This window comes from Octopus bimaculoides, chromosome 9 (assembly GCF_046866305.1).
Source record: "Octopus bimaculoides isolate indiv1 chromosome 9, ASM4686630v1, whole genome shotgun sequence".
Taxonomy (NCBI): domain Eukaryota; kingdom Metazoa; phylum Mollusca; class Cephalopoda; order Octopoda; family Octopodidae; genus Octopus; species Octopus bimaculoides.
Window position 1 is genome coordinate 71,837,857 of NC_142936.1, and position 13,372 is coordinate 71,851,228.

Sequence of the window (13,372 nt, forward strand, 5' to 3'; positions counted from 1 at the left end):
TATTCTCTCTCCTACACTGTCTTGCAACACGAAATACCTCGAGTCTTTGGTCCTCACGGCGCAGAACATTGGCAAATCTTTCCTTATCTGCTTCCCCTCTGGCTAAATAAACCTGTCGCCTAGCCTCCCTTCTGGCACATTGGTACAATTCCCTGCTACCACCGTTCTTCCAGTCCTTCCAAGCCTGTTTCTTTTGTCTAATAGCCCTGTCTACCTCCTTGTTCCACCACCACGTTACTCTGGGTTGGGAGGGGACCTTACACCACCCACAAATCTGGTCGGTGGCTTTCAACAGGTTGTCCCGCAGAAATCTCCAATTGTCTTCCACGTTGTATGATGCTATATCCCCTTCTATTTCGTTAAATGCTTCAAGTAACTTGTCTCTAAGTCTCTGTCCGTTTGCAGGGTCTTTAAGCTTCCACACCCTTCTTCTCCAAGCCTGTCTAATTCTGGGCACCCATTTTGCCTTGATCCCAAAGTCGCTAACTACTAATCTATGTTGTGGGGTACATTCTTCGCCAGGGTAGGTTTTGGCATTTATAAGCCGCCCTCTTTCCCTATTTCTGGCGAGGATGTAGTCGATTTGGCTAGTGTGTCTGCCGGAGCGGTAGGTGACTAGGTGACTGGCAGGTTTCCTGAAGTTGGTATTGCAGACCATAAGATTGGTTGCATCACAGAACTCCAGCAGTCTGGTTCCCTCCTCGTTGCGGGAACCGAAGCCATAGCCTCCATGTATGCCATGGAAGCCCCCAGCACGACGTCCGACATGACCGTTGAAGTCTCCAGCCACAAAGAGAAGGTCCCTGTCACTCGTCGACGAGGTAGTTTGCAAGAGGGTGTCATAGAATTGGTCTTTCAGACCATCTGGTAGCCCAGGTTGAGGTGCATAGGCTGAGATGACAGTAGCTAATCTATGATGAAGCACTAGTCTGATCTTAAGTACTCTGTCACTTACTCTAACGACCTCGATTACCTTATCCACCCATTTCTCCGCTAGAAGTATTCCTACGCCCCCGACCCCGTCAGTGTTCCCTGCCCAGAAAATCTTGTACCTGTGTTCTTTGCCTGTGAGGAACCTTGCAGAACCTCCTCTCCATCTTACTTCCTGGATGCAGCACATATCTATGCATCTCCGTTCAAGCATCTCAACAATTTCACCAGATCTACCTTTCAGCGTGCCGACGTTGAGAGTGCCAATCCTAACAGTATGGGTGTTGGGGGTGTGGGCCTGTAGCCTGGGAAGGGGAAAAGCAGTGTCGTGTACCTGAAAAGAAAACTTGCAATTGGAATTGGAAGAATTCATAAGCAAAACAGTACCTACAACCTGCAAACATTTCTCAACCTTAATGCGCTACCCAAAGGTAGGGGAGAGGATGGCCAAGGCCACTAGATGGGTTCCGGGAGACAGCCGAGGTTGACAGGATGGCAGAGGAATGAACTTCCGGTGGAGGGGGCGGGATGACAGAGGAATGAACTTCCGGTGGAGGGGGTGGGATGACAGAGAAATGAACTTCCGGTGGAGGGGGTGGGATGACAGAGGAATGAACTTCCGGTGGAGGGGGTGGGAGGGCGGGTTACCGCCAGCGAGTAGATAGGGCTCTTAATTGTAGATTTTAAATATTTGAGAGACAACAATGCATAAATCGTAATTTTTAAAAGAGCAATGAATTCTGGGTGATTAGAATATAACGTAGCATGAATTTAGGAAGCTTAGAAAATGAATAAGCATGAATTTAAGACAACAACTGAATTCAATTGAATTTCATGGAGAGAAACAAGATAAATAATAGGGGGCAACTAAAGCGCGAAGGTATTTATGAGATGTTTGAGGCCGTAAATAAATAAAAAATCTCTATCTTATCTGCATCTTGAGATTTCGTCGTAGTATGTCAGCGAGATAATTTAGAATGGGTTTCTCATTTATATATAGCCAGAACCTGAAGACCTTAAGGAAAAACTACGAAAGAGAGAGAGAGAGGATGGAGGGGTAGACAGAGGCATGGCGGGAGAAAAGATCATCATCATCATCATCATATATATATAGAAAGAGAGAGAGAGAGAGAGGGGGGGGGGACCAGTCAAGCAGCACATCACGCTGTAATTCTTGGGCTGAGAAATCAACACTTAAAAGCCATAATTTTAAGGAATATATATATATATACCGGAGTAAGCACATGAAATGTGCAACAAGGTGGAAAAAAGAGTACTCAAATACCAGAGGTAGAGTAATATGCTTTATTTAAAAGCAGCAGAAATATAACCAAAAAACCGTTACTCTGAGTTTCACGTTCCCGTTCATCGGACAGTTATGTTAGAAAAAAAAAAAGTTTTCTAACAAAACTGTCCGATGAACGGGAACGTGAAACTCAGAGTAACGGTTTTTTTGTTATATTTCTGCTGCTTTTAAATAAAGTATATATATATATATGCATATATATGTATGTGTCATCATCATCATTGTTTAATGTCCGCTTTCCATGCTAGCATGGGTTGGACGATTTGACTGAGGACTGGCAAACAGATGGCTGCACCAGGCTCCAATCTGATCTAGCAGAGTTTCTGCAGCTGAATGCTCTTCCTAATGCCAACCACTCTGAGAGTGTAGCGGGTGCTTTTACGTGCCACCGGCACAAGGGCCAGTCAGGCGGTACTGGCAACGGCCACGCTCAAATGGTATTGGAGCCTGCTGCAGCCTTCTGGTTTGCCAGTCCTCAGTCAAATCGTCCAACCCATGCTAGCTTGGAAAGCGGATGTTAAAGGATGATGATGATGATATATATATATATATATATATATATATATATATATATATATGTATATATATATATATATATATACAGTAGCGGACTGGCCAGGTTGCCAGCTTGCTCGATGGCAAATGGATCCCTGCGCTATTAGAATCCATATATGAGGACCTGTTAGTATCTAAAGGATCGTCCCCTCAAGTTTAAGAATTTTTTATTCACTCCTGGAAGAATGCATTAATTATTTCAGCCTGGCTGTGTTTGTAGACAATCGAAAATGATAGTTTTAACAACAAAAAAAAAACAACAAAAATTATTGATAGCATTGTAGTTACATTTAATTTTACGTTCATCTAGGGAATTAATGACATTTTTCATCATTGAATTTGTCCATAGCTGTTTTTTTTCTAAATTATATATATATGTGTGTGTGTGTGTGTGTGTGTGTGTGTGTGTGTGTGTGTGTGTGTGTGCATATATGGGTACAGGATGTTACAAACAGTAAACAACATCTGAACATCTCCCCAGCCAAACTGTTGGCCCTTCAATGTCTCCAACGCCGCATGGACATCATCATAAAAACCAGCTGACAAGGGTGGAGCCATGGTGGTGTGGTGCCTGGACCTCTACAAGCCAGAGACTCTCCACCAACTTCAAGACATCTCCTTCTACTGCCCTTGCCCTCCAACCTCACGCCCAGCTACCAACAGACTGTGTCCTCCACTATCCATGACCTCATCTCCTCCTCCTGTCTCCCCCAACTGCCTCTAACCTCATTGTCCGCACCCACACAATTAATTTCCTCCCCAAAATCCACAAACCTAACAACCCTGGCCACCCCATCGTCTCCGCCTGCAACTACCCCACCGAACTTATCCCCAGGTATCTTGACCGTGTCCTTGCACCCTAGTGGCTTCCATCCCCTTTCACATTCATGACACCAACCATACTCTTTATTTGTTCAACTCTGTCTCCTTCCCTCCTGGCCCCTCTAAACTTCTCTTCGCTCTTGACATCAAGAGCCTATACACAGTGATCCCACACCACGAGGGGCTGTGTGTACTCCAACATTTCCTTGACCTTTGACCCAACCTGACACATCCACACTCCTTTGTCTGGCTGAACTTGTCCTCTCACTTAACTGCATCTCGTTCGCGAGTGATTTTTACCAGCAGGTCTTGGGAGTGGCCATGGAAATGAGAATGGGCCCCAACTATGTGAACTATGTTCATTGGCTGCCTTGAGGCCCAAATATTTTCAAGTTTTACTGGTCCCACTCCTGAACTATACGGTCATTATAGTTCATTATAGTGTCCTCTGGAGGACACTTATCTTAAGCTGCTTTGACTATTGCTCCCAGCTATGGTCACCAGCCAGTGTCAAATTAATTACAGAACTTGAGGCAATCCAACGAAGCTAAACAAAGAAGATAGCCTCTATGCAGCATATAAGATACTGGGAAAGACTCAAGAGAATGAGACTCTATTCCCTTGAGTGTAGGCGGGAAAGATATGCCATAATTATACATCTGAAAGATCCTAGAGGGACTTATCTCAAACTTTGGCATTGAGAGTTACACAAATATTAGAACAGGGCGCTACTGCATAATGCCAAAGGCTCCAAATTTGCCATCAAGATAGGGGACAAGATATTGCAACTGCCTGGGATTTAAGGGCTCACAGCTCTTCAATATCCTCCCAAAGGATCTGAGAGACCTACATGAGGTGGATGTAGGTGTCTTCAAAATGAAAGTAGACCTCCTACTGTCAAGTGTCCCTGGTGAACCAACTTCACAGCAGGAAATGCAGATGAGGGCAACAGCATCAAACTTCCTCATGCACCAAATGTCAATTTCTAAAAGGAATTAGTGAAGTAAAATTATGTAGCAATACCAAATGGCGGTGCTCCAGCATGGCCACAACTCATGAACTAGATCAAATCAAATTAATATATATATATATATATATATATATATATATATATATATATGCATATTTTAAAATTTTGTATTCATATAGAGTCTGATGAGCTTTCCACAAGGCTTTGGCTTTGTTTGTGTGAAACTTTGGGTAACTTTATATAAAATTTTGTTTCAATAATTACTGCTCTATTTTTTAGAGTGTGCTTCTTTCTATGTTTTTTTTTTATTAACTATATATATATATATATATACACATATACATGAGGATTGTTGGCAATTTTTTTCCTCTGTTTTCCTTTTCTCTTGAACTTACCTTCGTCTCCTGTTTCTGATGAAGAGCCATGCTCAAAATGTAAAACTACCTTTCTTTCCTTCCCTGAGTGTCTATTAATACTTTGCATGTATCACGTCCTCTGTTGTTGTTTTTTTCTTGTCTTTTCCTCGTTTTTTTGAGATTAACTATATATATATATATATATATATATATATATATATATATATATATATATATATATATATATAAGATGTACCCGGTGCAAGCTATGGACACATAAGAGGTGCAGCAACATCAAAGGCAGGTTAACTAGCAAGTTAGTTTTTGTTTGTGGCAGATGTTCAGGTGCAATAAAGACTGCAAACAAACAGGAAACAACTTCTATCTCATTCCAGGGTGAAAAACTAGAGGTAGTCGATAGCTTCCGCTATCTGGGCGACCAAGTTAGTAGTGGGGGTGGGTGCGCTGAAAGTGTAGCTGCTAGAATAAGAATAGCCTGGGCAAAGTTTAGAGAGCTCTTACCCCTGCTGGCGACAAAGGGACTCTCACTCAGAGTAAAAGGCAGACTGTATGACGCATGCGTACGAACAACCATGCTACATGGCAGTGAAACATGGGCTGTAACTGCTGAGGACATACGTAAGCTCGCAAGGAATGAAGCCAGTATGCTCCGTTGGATGTGTAATGTCAATGTGAATACCCGTCAGAGTGTAAGTATCTTGAGAGAAAAGCTGAACATTAGAAGCATCAGTTGTGGCGTGCAAGAGAGACGATTGCGCTGGTATGGACATGTGGTGAGAATGGAGGAGGATAGCTGCGTGAAAAAGTGCCACACCCTAACAGTTGAGGGAACCCGTGGAAGAGGTAGGCCCAGGAAGACCTGGGCTGAGGTGGTGAGGCAAGACCTTCGTACATTGGGCCTCACCGAGGCGATGACTACGGACCGAGACCTTTGGAAATGGGCTGTGCGTGAGAAGACCCGGCAAGCCAAGTAAGATCGTTGCCAGTGCCCCTGGACTGGTTCTTGTGCGGGTGGCACATGAGATGCACCATTTTGAGCGTGGCCGTTGCCAGTACCGCCTGACTGGCTCCTGTAGGATTTTCGAGCGAGATCGTTGCCAGTGCCCCTGGACTGGCTTGTGCGGGTGGCACATAAAAGACACCATTTCGAGCGTGGCCGTTTTCGTGCGGGTGACACGTAAAAGCACCCACTACACTCTCTGAGTGGTTGGCGTTAGGAAGGGCATCCAGCTGTAGAAACTCTGCCAAATCAGACTGGAGCCTGGTGTTGCCATCCGGTTTCACCAGTCCTCAGTCAAATCGTCCAACCCATGCTAGCATGGAAAGCGGACGTTAAACGATGATGATGATGATGATGATATATATATATATATATATATATATATATATATATGTATATGTTTACAATTTTACAAACACTATATATATATATATATATATATATATATATATATATATATATATATATATATATACATATATATATACTCTTTTACTTGTTTCAGTAATTTGACTGCGGCCATGCTGGAGCACCGCCTTTAGTCGAATCAAATCGACCCCAGGACTTATTCGTTGTAAGCCTAGTACTTATTCTATCGGTCTCTTTTTGCCGAACCGCTAAGTTATATAGATATATATATATGGTGGAACTCTAAGTTTATAAAGCTATACCATGTAGAATATACATGTAGAATATTAAAAAAACCTAAACCATAGTTTAAAAAAACCTCTTGGCAGGGTAAAAAGGCTGGTTTCCTGTGGGAGGTGAACCAACTCCATTACATGTGTGCGTGTGTATGTATATGGCATGAGAAATAAAGCAAAAATACTGTGTATATTGAATTCACATTCTTACAAGTTATAACAATTTATACAATTATTTTATTTAAGAATAATTATTTCATAGTTTGTTAAGGAAAACCAGAAGAATATTTGATGTTTCTCACGCCATGAAAAACTAACAGTAGCATAAAGTAATATTGGTTTCAAATTTGGATCTTTCTGATTTGGTGGGCACCACTTGTTTTCTTAACGAAACATTTTCAAACTTGGGACACTGGCAGAATGTGTCATATAAAACATCTTTTACTCTTAGTGTTATTGAGAAAATTTTATCGTTTTAAAGTTATTTCGTGTTAAAATTGTCGTATTTTGGTAATTTCAACCAATCACTGACGTCTATAGAGGTGAAAACAATTACTGCTGTGAATTGTCAACAAAACGTTGTGCAGTGTATTGGAATCTTTTCCCTTGAATAAAATTAGTGTTGTTGTTTGTCAACAACAACTATCGGTGGTACTGTTATTTATGACATCGTTCGTGTGTTTGTACTGGTTTTAGCTTTAGGGTTTTAGGGTTAGGGTTCGGGTTTTAGAGTTAGGGTTACGGTTAGGGTTTTAGGGTTAGGGTGTTAGGGTTAGGGTTATGAGCATTTTTGCCAAATTTGGTGAAAAATTTGTGGCAGTGTATTGTACAGATTTTCACCAAATTTGGCAAAAATATTCATAACCCTAACCCTAACTCTAAAACCCGAACCCTAAAGCTAAAACCAGTACAAACGCACGAACGATGTCATAAATTACAGTACCACCGATAGTTGTTGTTGACAAACAACGGCACTAATTTTATTCAATGGAAAAGATCCCATTACACCGCACAACGTTTTGTTGACAATCCATAGCAGTAATTGTTTTCACCTCAATAGACGTCAGTGATTGGTTGAAATTACCGAAATACGACAATTTTTTTACATGAAATAACTTCGAATACCAAATTTTTTATCTGTTCTATAACACAAAATATACAAGTATACGAAGTTTGAAAGTGTTTCGGTAGAAAACACACTAAATAAAATATAAATAAAAAAGTGGTGCCCGCCAAATCAGAAAGATCCTCAAACTTTAGCACAAGGCCAGCAATTTTGTGTGCGGGGCTAAGTCGATTACAATGACCCCAGTGCTCGGCTGGTACTTAATCGACTCCAAAAGGATGAAAGGCAAAGTCGACCTCGGCGGTATTTGAACTCATAACGCAATGACGGGCGAAATGCCGCCTAGCAATTTGTCCGCTCGATGCTTAACATTAATATTGACAACATTTTTACAGTAATATGATAATTAAGTTACACATAAAATGAAACCAGAAATACATATACCGAAATAAACGATAAATCGTTTCCAACATGTCCGCGGATTCAGGAATAAGAAAAAAAAGTATTGACAGATCTAGCGATATATCTATATCTATTATTAGCTCCTAGACAACAGGCGCAAACAATAAAAATGGCGATATCGTACTACTTGTTTGTCATTTTACAACTTTTAAGTATCTTTTCTGTTCTGTCTGAATATTCTATTAAACTCGAAATGAGAGACGACTGCAACCAAAAGAAAGATACTCACGACCAATATTTTGATATAACTCATCTTAAATGTCGTTTCTGTTCCCAAAATAAGACTATACAATCAGTTTCTAATGATGGCAAGTTTATTATTTTTGATTTTGTTTTTGTTTTCACTTTTTAAAGAAAATAATTGATGCATTTTTGACTGAACAACCCCAATTTCTATCGAACGTGTTGTAAATAGGTATTTATAGAGATGAAATTTAAAGTCGGTCTTAACTCAGTTTGAACTCAGAACAGTCATGTGTAGAAAGTTTGTTGTCTTAACTTTTATTTCAGATTTGAGTTTAATTAAAATATTTAATATTTCATGACCTCACTTTCAAAAACCGCCTGCGTCTCGCCAAAGTTTTCTATTTAGAAAAAAAAAAAATAAAATAACATTTAGTCTTTTGTTTCGCTGTTATGTCTTGTAAATATTTTTCAATCAGAATTTACGTGACTACTTTTCCCGGTGATATTAGCAGCACTTGGAGGCATAACTACAGATGTGTACCCCTTCGACTTTGTTGCCTCCTAACTTCCAGAGAAATGGATACTTTTTTACGGAACTTTCAACAAATAACCGCTTAGATCCTGTAGATTGAGTTTATGTAAAGATTTGTTGCAAAAATTTTTTCGAGGGTTTGGGGAGTGGAGTTTCGGAAAATTCACACAACCCGTCATTTTTCCCCTCATAACTTTCAGGAAAATGGGTACTTTTTCCTGCTCTTCAGAGATATAAACTTTGAATTTTGTATAATTTATCGAATTTTCTAATATTGATTTCCTGATATTAATAATATATTATTATTATTATATATATATATATATATATATATATATATATATATATATATATATATATATATGTGAGAGAGAGAGGGTAGTCGCCATACTTCGTTCCATATATGATACCTCTGATGAGCCCACGGTTACATAATTGGATTGTTAACTAACACTCCTTTGAATCCCTAGCAAGAAATTGATTTGTAAGATTGGCTGTGATGTTTGTATAATACTGTACACTTCGGATGATATATTTTTCTATATATATTTTAGCAATATGCTGTGCTTGAGAAGAAGACCTATCAAGCCAACTGACAGATACTGGTGCCATGAAACTAGCACCCATCCTGGTGGCATGTAAAAGCACCCATTACACTCTTGGAACGGTTGGCATTAGGAAGGGCATCCAGCCATAGAAACAATACCAAATCAGATTGGAGTCTAGTGTAGTCCTTCAGCTTACCAGCTCTGGTCAAACCATCCAACCCATGCTGGTGTTTTAATTTCATGTTGCTATTAGAGCTGGTTGCAAAAATTATGTTACTATTCACCATCACTTTCATAATCATTTATCGTCCATTTTCCGTACTGGCATGGGTTGAATGGTTTGACAGGAGCAGCACCAGGTTTCATTGTCTGTTTTGGGTTGGTAACTATGACTGGATGTTCTTCTTAACACCAACCACTTTACAGAGTTTTCTGGGTGCTTTTTACATAGCACCAGCACTAATGCTTTCTATGTGGAACCAACATGAGTGCTTTTTATGTGGCACCAGTACCTGTACCCATTCTGCTGTGGTAGACAGATTTTGAGTACAGCAAGGTGCCAGATATCTCAGTCCTTAGTCATCTCCACACACAAACGCCCCCCCCCCCCCCACTCACTCACTCACTCACTCACTCACCAAAGCCTTGTGGGTGGAAACTGAAAGAAGCCCGTCATGTATATATGTATATATTTGTGTCTGTGTTGTCCCCCCCCACAATTACTTGACAATTGATGTTGCTGTGTTTGCATCCCCGTAACTTAGTGGTTCAGCAAAAGAGACCGATTGAATAAGTACTAGGCTTACAAAGAGTAAGTCCTGGGTTCAATTTGTTCAACTAAATCCCTTAAAGGCAGTGCTCCAGTATGGCTGCAGTCAAATGACCGAAATGAGTAAAAGAATAAAAGAATACACACACTATTTTTTGTCTATCAAATTCACTCATAAGGCATTGATAGCCTGAAGCTATGGCAGAGGAAATTTGTCTAAGGTACCATACAGTGGGATTGAACCTGAACCCATATACTTACAAAGTGAAGCTGGTGTTTCACACACCTGCTTAATAATGACAGTTATTTTACTAAATTCATTATTTTCAAAATTAACTGAAACAGAGTCAGTGTATTTCAACAGAAATATGGTAACAAAAAGGGTTATTTACTTCAAATTAATTCTTTTCTTTCTTTGTTTCTTTGGAAGTTGTGAAGTATTTTTCACTATGGTCTAAAGTTTGTAAACATTTTTTAAAATTTGTAGGTTTATTTTGTGTATGCAATCCAGGATACAGATATAGCAAAAACATGGCACCCCGAGCAGTAAAATGCGTAAAATGTGGAGCAAACCAGGTAAGTTTGAATGAATTGCAACTGGCGAAATCCTTATTACCTTAGTGTTTAAAGGACTATAAACTCTTTTTATTACAATGTTTCACAGTCTTTTTGTTTCAGGTGTGGGTGAAGAAGCTTGCTTTCCAATCACATGATTCCAAGTTTAGTTCCACTGCATGGCTACCTTGAGCAGGGGTCTTTTACTATAGCCTTGGGCCAACCGAAGCCTTGTGAGTGGTTTGATAGAGGGAAACTGAAAGAACCTGTTGTGTATGTGTGTGTGTGTGTGTGTGTGTGTGTGTATATATATATATATATATACATACATGCATATATATATATAATCAAAATAAGTAACAAGGATATTCAAGGTTACTGCAGTACAATCGTTTCATGCGACTCCATTTATTTAAGCAATGCAACCATTACATTAAATGTAAAATGCAGAGCAATCTTCAGCTGCACAAAGATACAGAAAATTTACTGAAATTTCATTTCAGTTGACGGACATATTACTGTTGTAACTACATTTAAACAATCCAAGTGGGAAGGAAGAATATAAAAAACCATTTTGTCTTAGCCAAAGCAAACAGGCTAGTAATTAATTCTAAGCAGAATTTTAACTGTCACTGATTTTATTTGTTTTTTGTTTAGTGATTTAAAGCTTAAGAGGGCACTAGCCTTTTTCTTATAAGGAAAGGGAAGGAGTAAACAATATACATGGATATGGTTATAAAGATTCCTTTGGTCTTAGTGATAACACTATTATAGGTTGGGTTTTTTTTTCTACTATCAGACCAGTTTATAATATAGCAGGGGAAGTTTTAACCTAAAGCATCTAGGTCAACAGGACTTTTCATTAATCAGAATAATGTATCAGTATTGTTTTACATATACTAAGTATGGAAACTTTGAGCTACCAAGATTAGCTTAATTATTATGTTAAGAATAGTAATGTAATTAGTCAATACATTTAGTATGCAAAAAACCATGAAGTAGTGTTAATTTAAAAGCTTTGGTAAAGTCTATCATCATAAAGAACCATAGATAAGATGTGAAGTTAAAATTTTTTTTATATATATTGGACTAAAAGCTATTTTAAATTATTTTAAAATTAAAACTAATATATCTTATATTATTTGAAAGGAACATGAGAGATAAAATCTATTTTATACCTACCATCTTCAGTTAAACTGTCCAGCCTATGCCATCATAGAAAGCAGACGTTAAACGATGATGATGATGATGATATATATGATGTTGGATGCAATATATATTGACCGTCTGGTAAGACTTAATCTTTTTCTTGTATTCTTTACAGGTCACTTCAGAAGATGGTTGGAGTTGTGTCTACTGTCACAACAATACTTTGTCAAGCAGCAATGAATGTACATCGTGTATAGGCAAGAATATAACAGGTAAAAAAATACTTTATTCTTATTAACTACTTTATTCTCATACATTATGATTTAGAGAACACTTAGTGACTGCTTATCTGAAATCTCTGTTTCAATTGCTATCAACAGCTTAGTGATAACTTTATTTGCCATCACTGTATTTTATTGGGGAGAAATAACAAACCAAGAAGACAGCTGTTACTAATTGTTGATTGTTTTTCTACTGAACTTTCAGTGTCATCTTTGTTTTAACCCTTTAGCATTCAGATCACTTTGTCAAATGTAATGCTTATTCATTCACATTGTTTTGAATTAATCATGCATTATCTTGTAATTTTGACATTTCTGTGGTGTGATTGTTTATTTTTAAAATGACATTGTAGGGTAGGTGTGAGAGGCCAGATTTAGCTACTTTGAACATAAAACAAGTAAAATATTCAGGCCAGTTATGGCTGGTTTAAATGCTAAGGGGTTAAAGGAAAAAATAACCAGTTGTAAATAGAATAGGTTAAAAGTCACTTTGTTTGAAGGGTTTTAGTCAACAGGGTGATTCAAAAGCCCCTTTAGGGTATGTGTGTGTGTGTGTGTGTGTGTGCGTTGCTTCCCAACCACATGGTCCCGGTTCCGGGTTCAGTCCCACTGTGTGGTACCTTGTGCAAGTGTCTTCAACTATAGCTTCAGGCCAACCAAAGCCTTGTGAGTGGATTTGGTAGATGGAAACTGAAAGAAGCCAGTTGTATACATATCATCATTTAACGTCCGTTTTCCATGCTGGTATGGGTTGGATGGTTTGACTGGGGACTGGCAAGCCAGGAGGCTTCACCAGGCTCCAATCTGATCTGCTAATGTTTCTACAGCTGGATGCCCTTCCTAATGCCAACCACTCCGACTGTGTAGTATATATATGTATATATATATATATATATATATATATATATAATATATATTTAGATTTGACACTAATAATAAAATAGTAATGATAATATCTTTACAAGTATTCATTTGAATATTTACTAATTTTTATATATATACTAGCAGTAATATCCGTTGTTGATCGGGTAATTACTTTTACTGTTTTTTGAGGGCCACGTTCAAAATATTGTCATATATATATAATTTATTCCTCCTGTACGTGTGTATTTTATAAGAGAAAAACATGTAATAATTGAAGTAGAAAAAAGATCGATTTCATTTTTGAATGTAATGATAGTAATAACAAATTAAGTTATTGAAGTATTCATGTTTGCATT

At 38.5% G+C, this 13,372-nt stretch overlaps 2 protein-coding genes across 3 annotated transcripts in view; one reads left to right on the forward strand and one right to left on the reverse strand.

The window, feature by feature from the left end:
- LOC106881648 (uncharacterized) overlaps nt 1–11,994 on the reverse strand; it is an 87,349-nt gene extending 75,355 nt beyond the window's left edge. Inside the window, exon 1 of the mRNA XM_052970755.2 lies at nt 11,905–11,994. The gene's annotated coding sequence lies outside the window, so the exon portion shown is untranslated. The remainder of the gene's footprint in view (nt 1–11,904) is intronic.
- LOC106883644 (meckelin) overlaps nt 8,166–13,372 on the forward strand; it is a 52,634-nt gene continuing 47,427 nt past the window's right edge. The window contains exons 1-3 of one of the 2 annotated variants that reach the window (XM_089357699.1): nt 8,166–8,440; nt 10,655–10,743; nt 12,047–12,143. In XM_089357699.1, coding sequence (XP_089213825.1) covers nt 8,242–8,440; nt 10,655–10,743; nt 12,047–12,143 — 385 coding nt within the window. In that variant the 5' untranslated portion in view covers nt 8,166–8,241. The remainder of the gene's footprint in view (nt 8,441–10,654; nt 10,744–12,046; nt 12,144–13,372) is intronic. The other variant, XM_014934736.3, reaches the window with a different exon arrangement.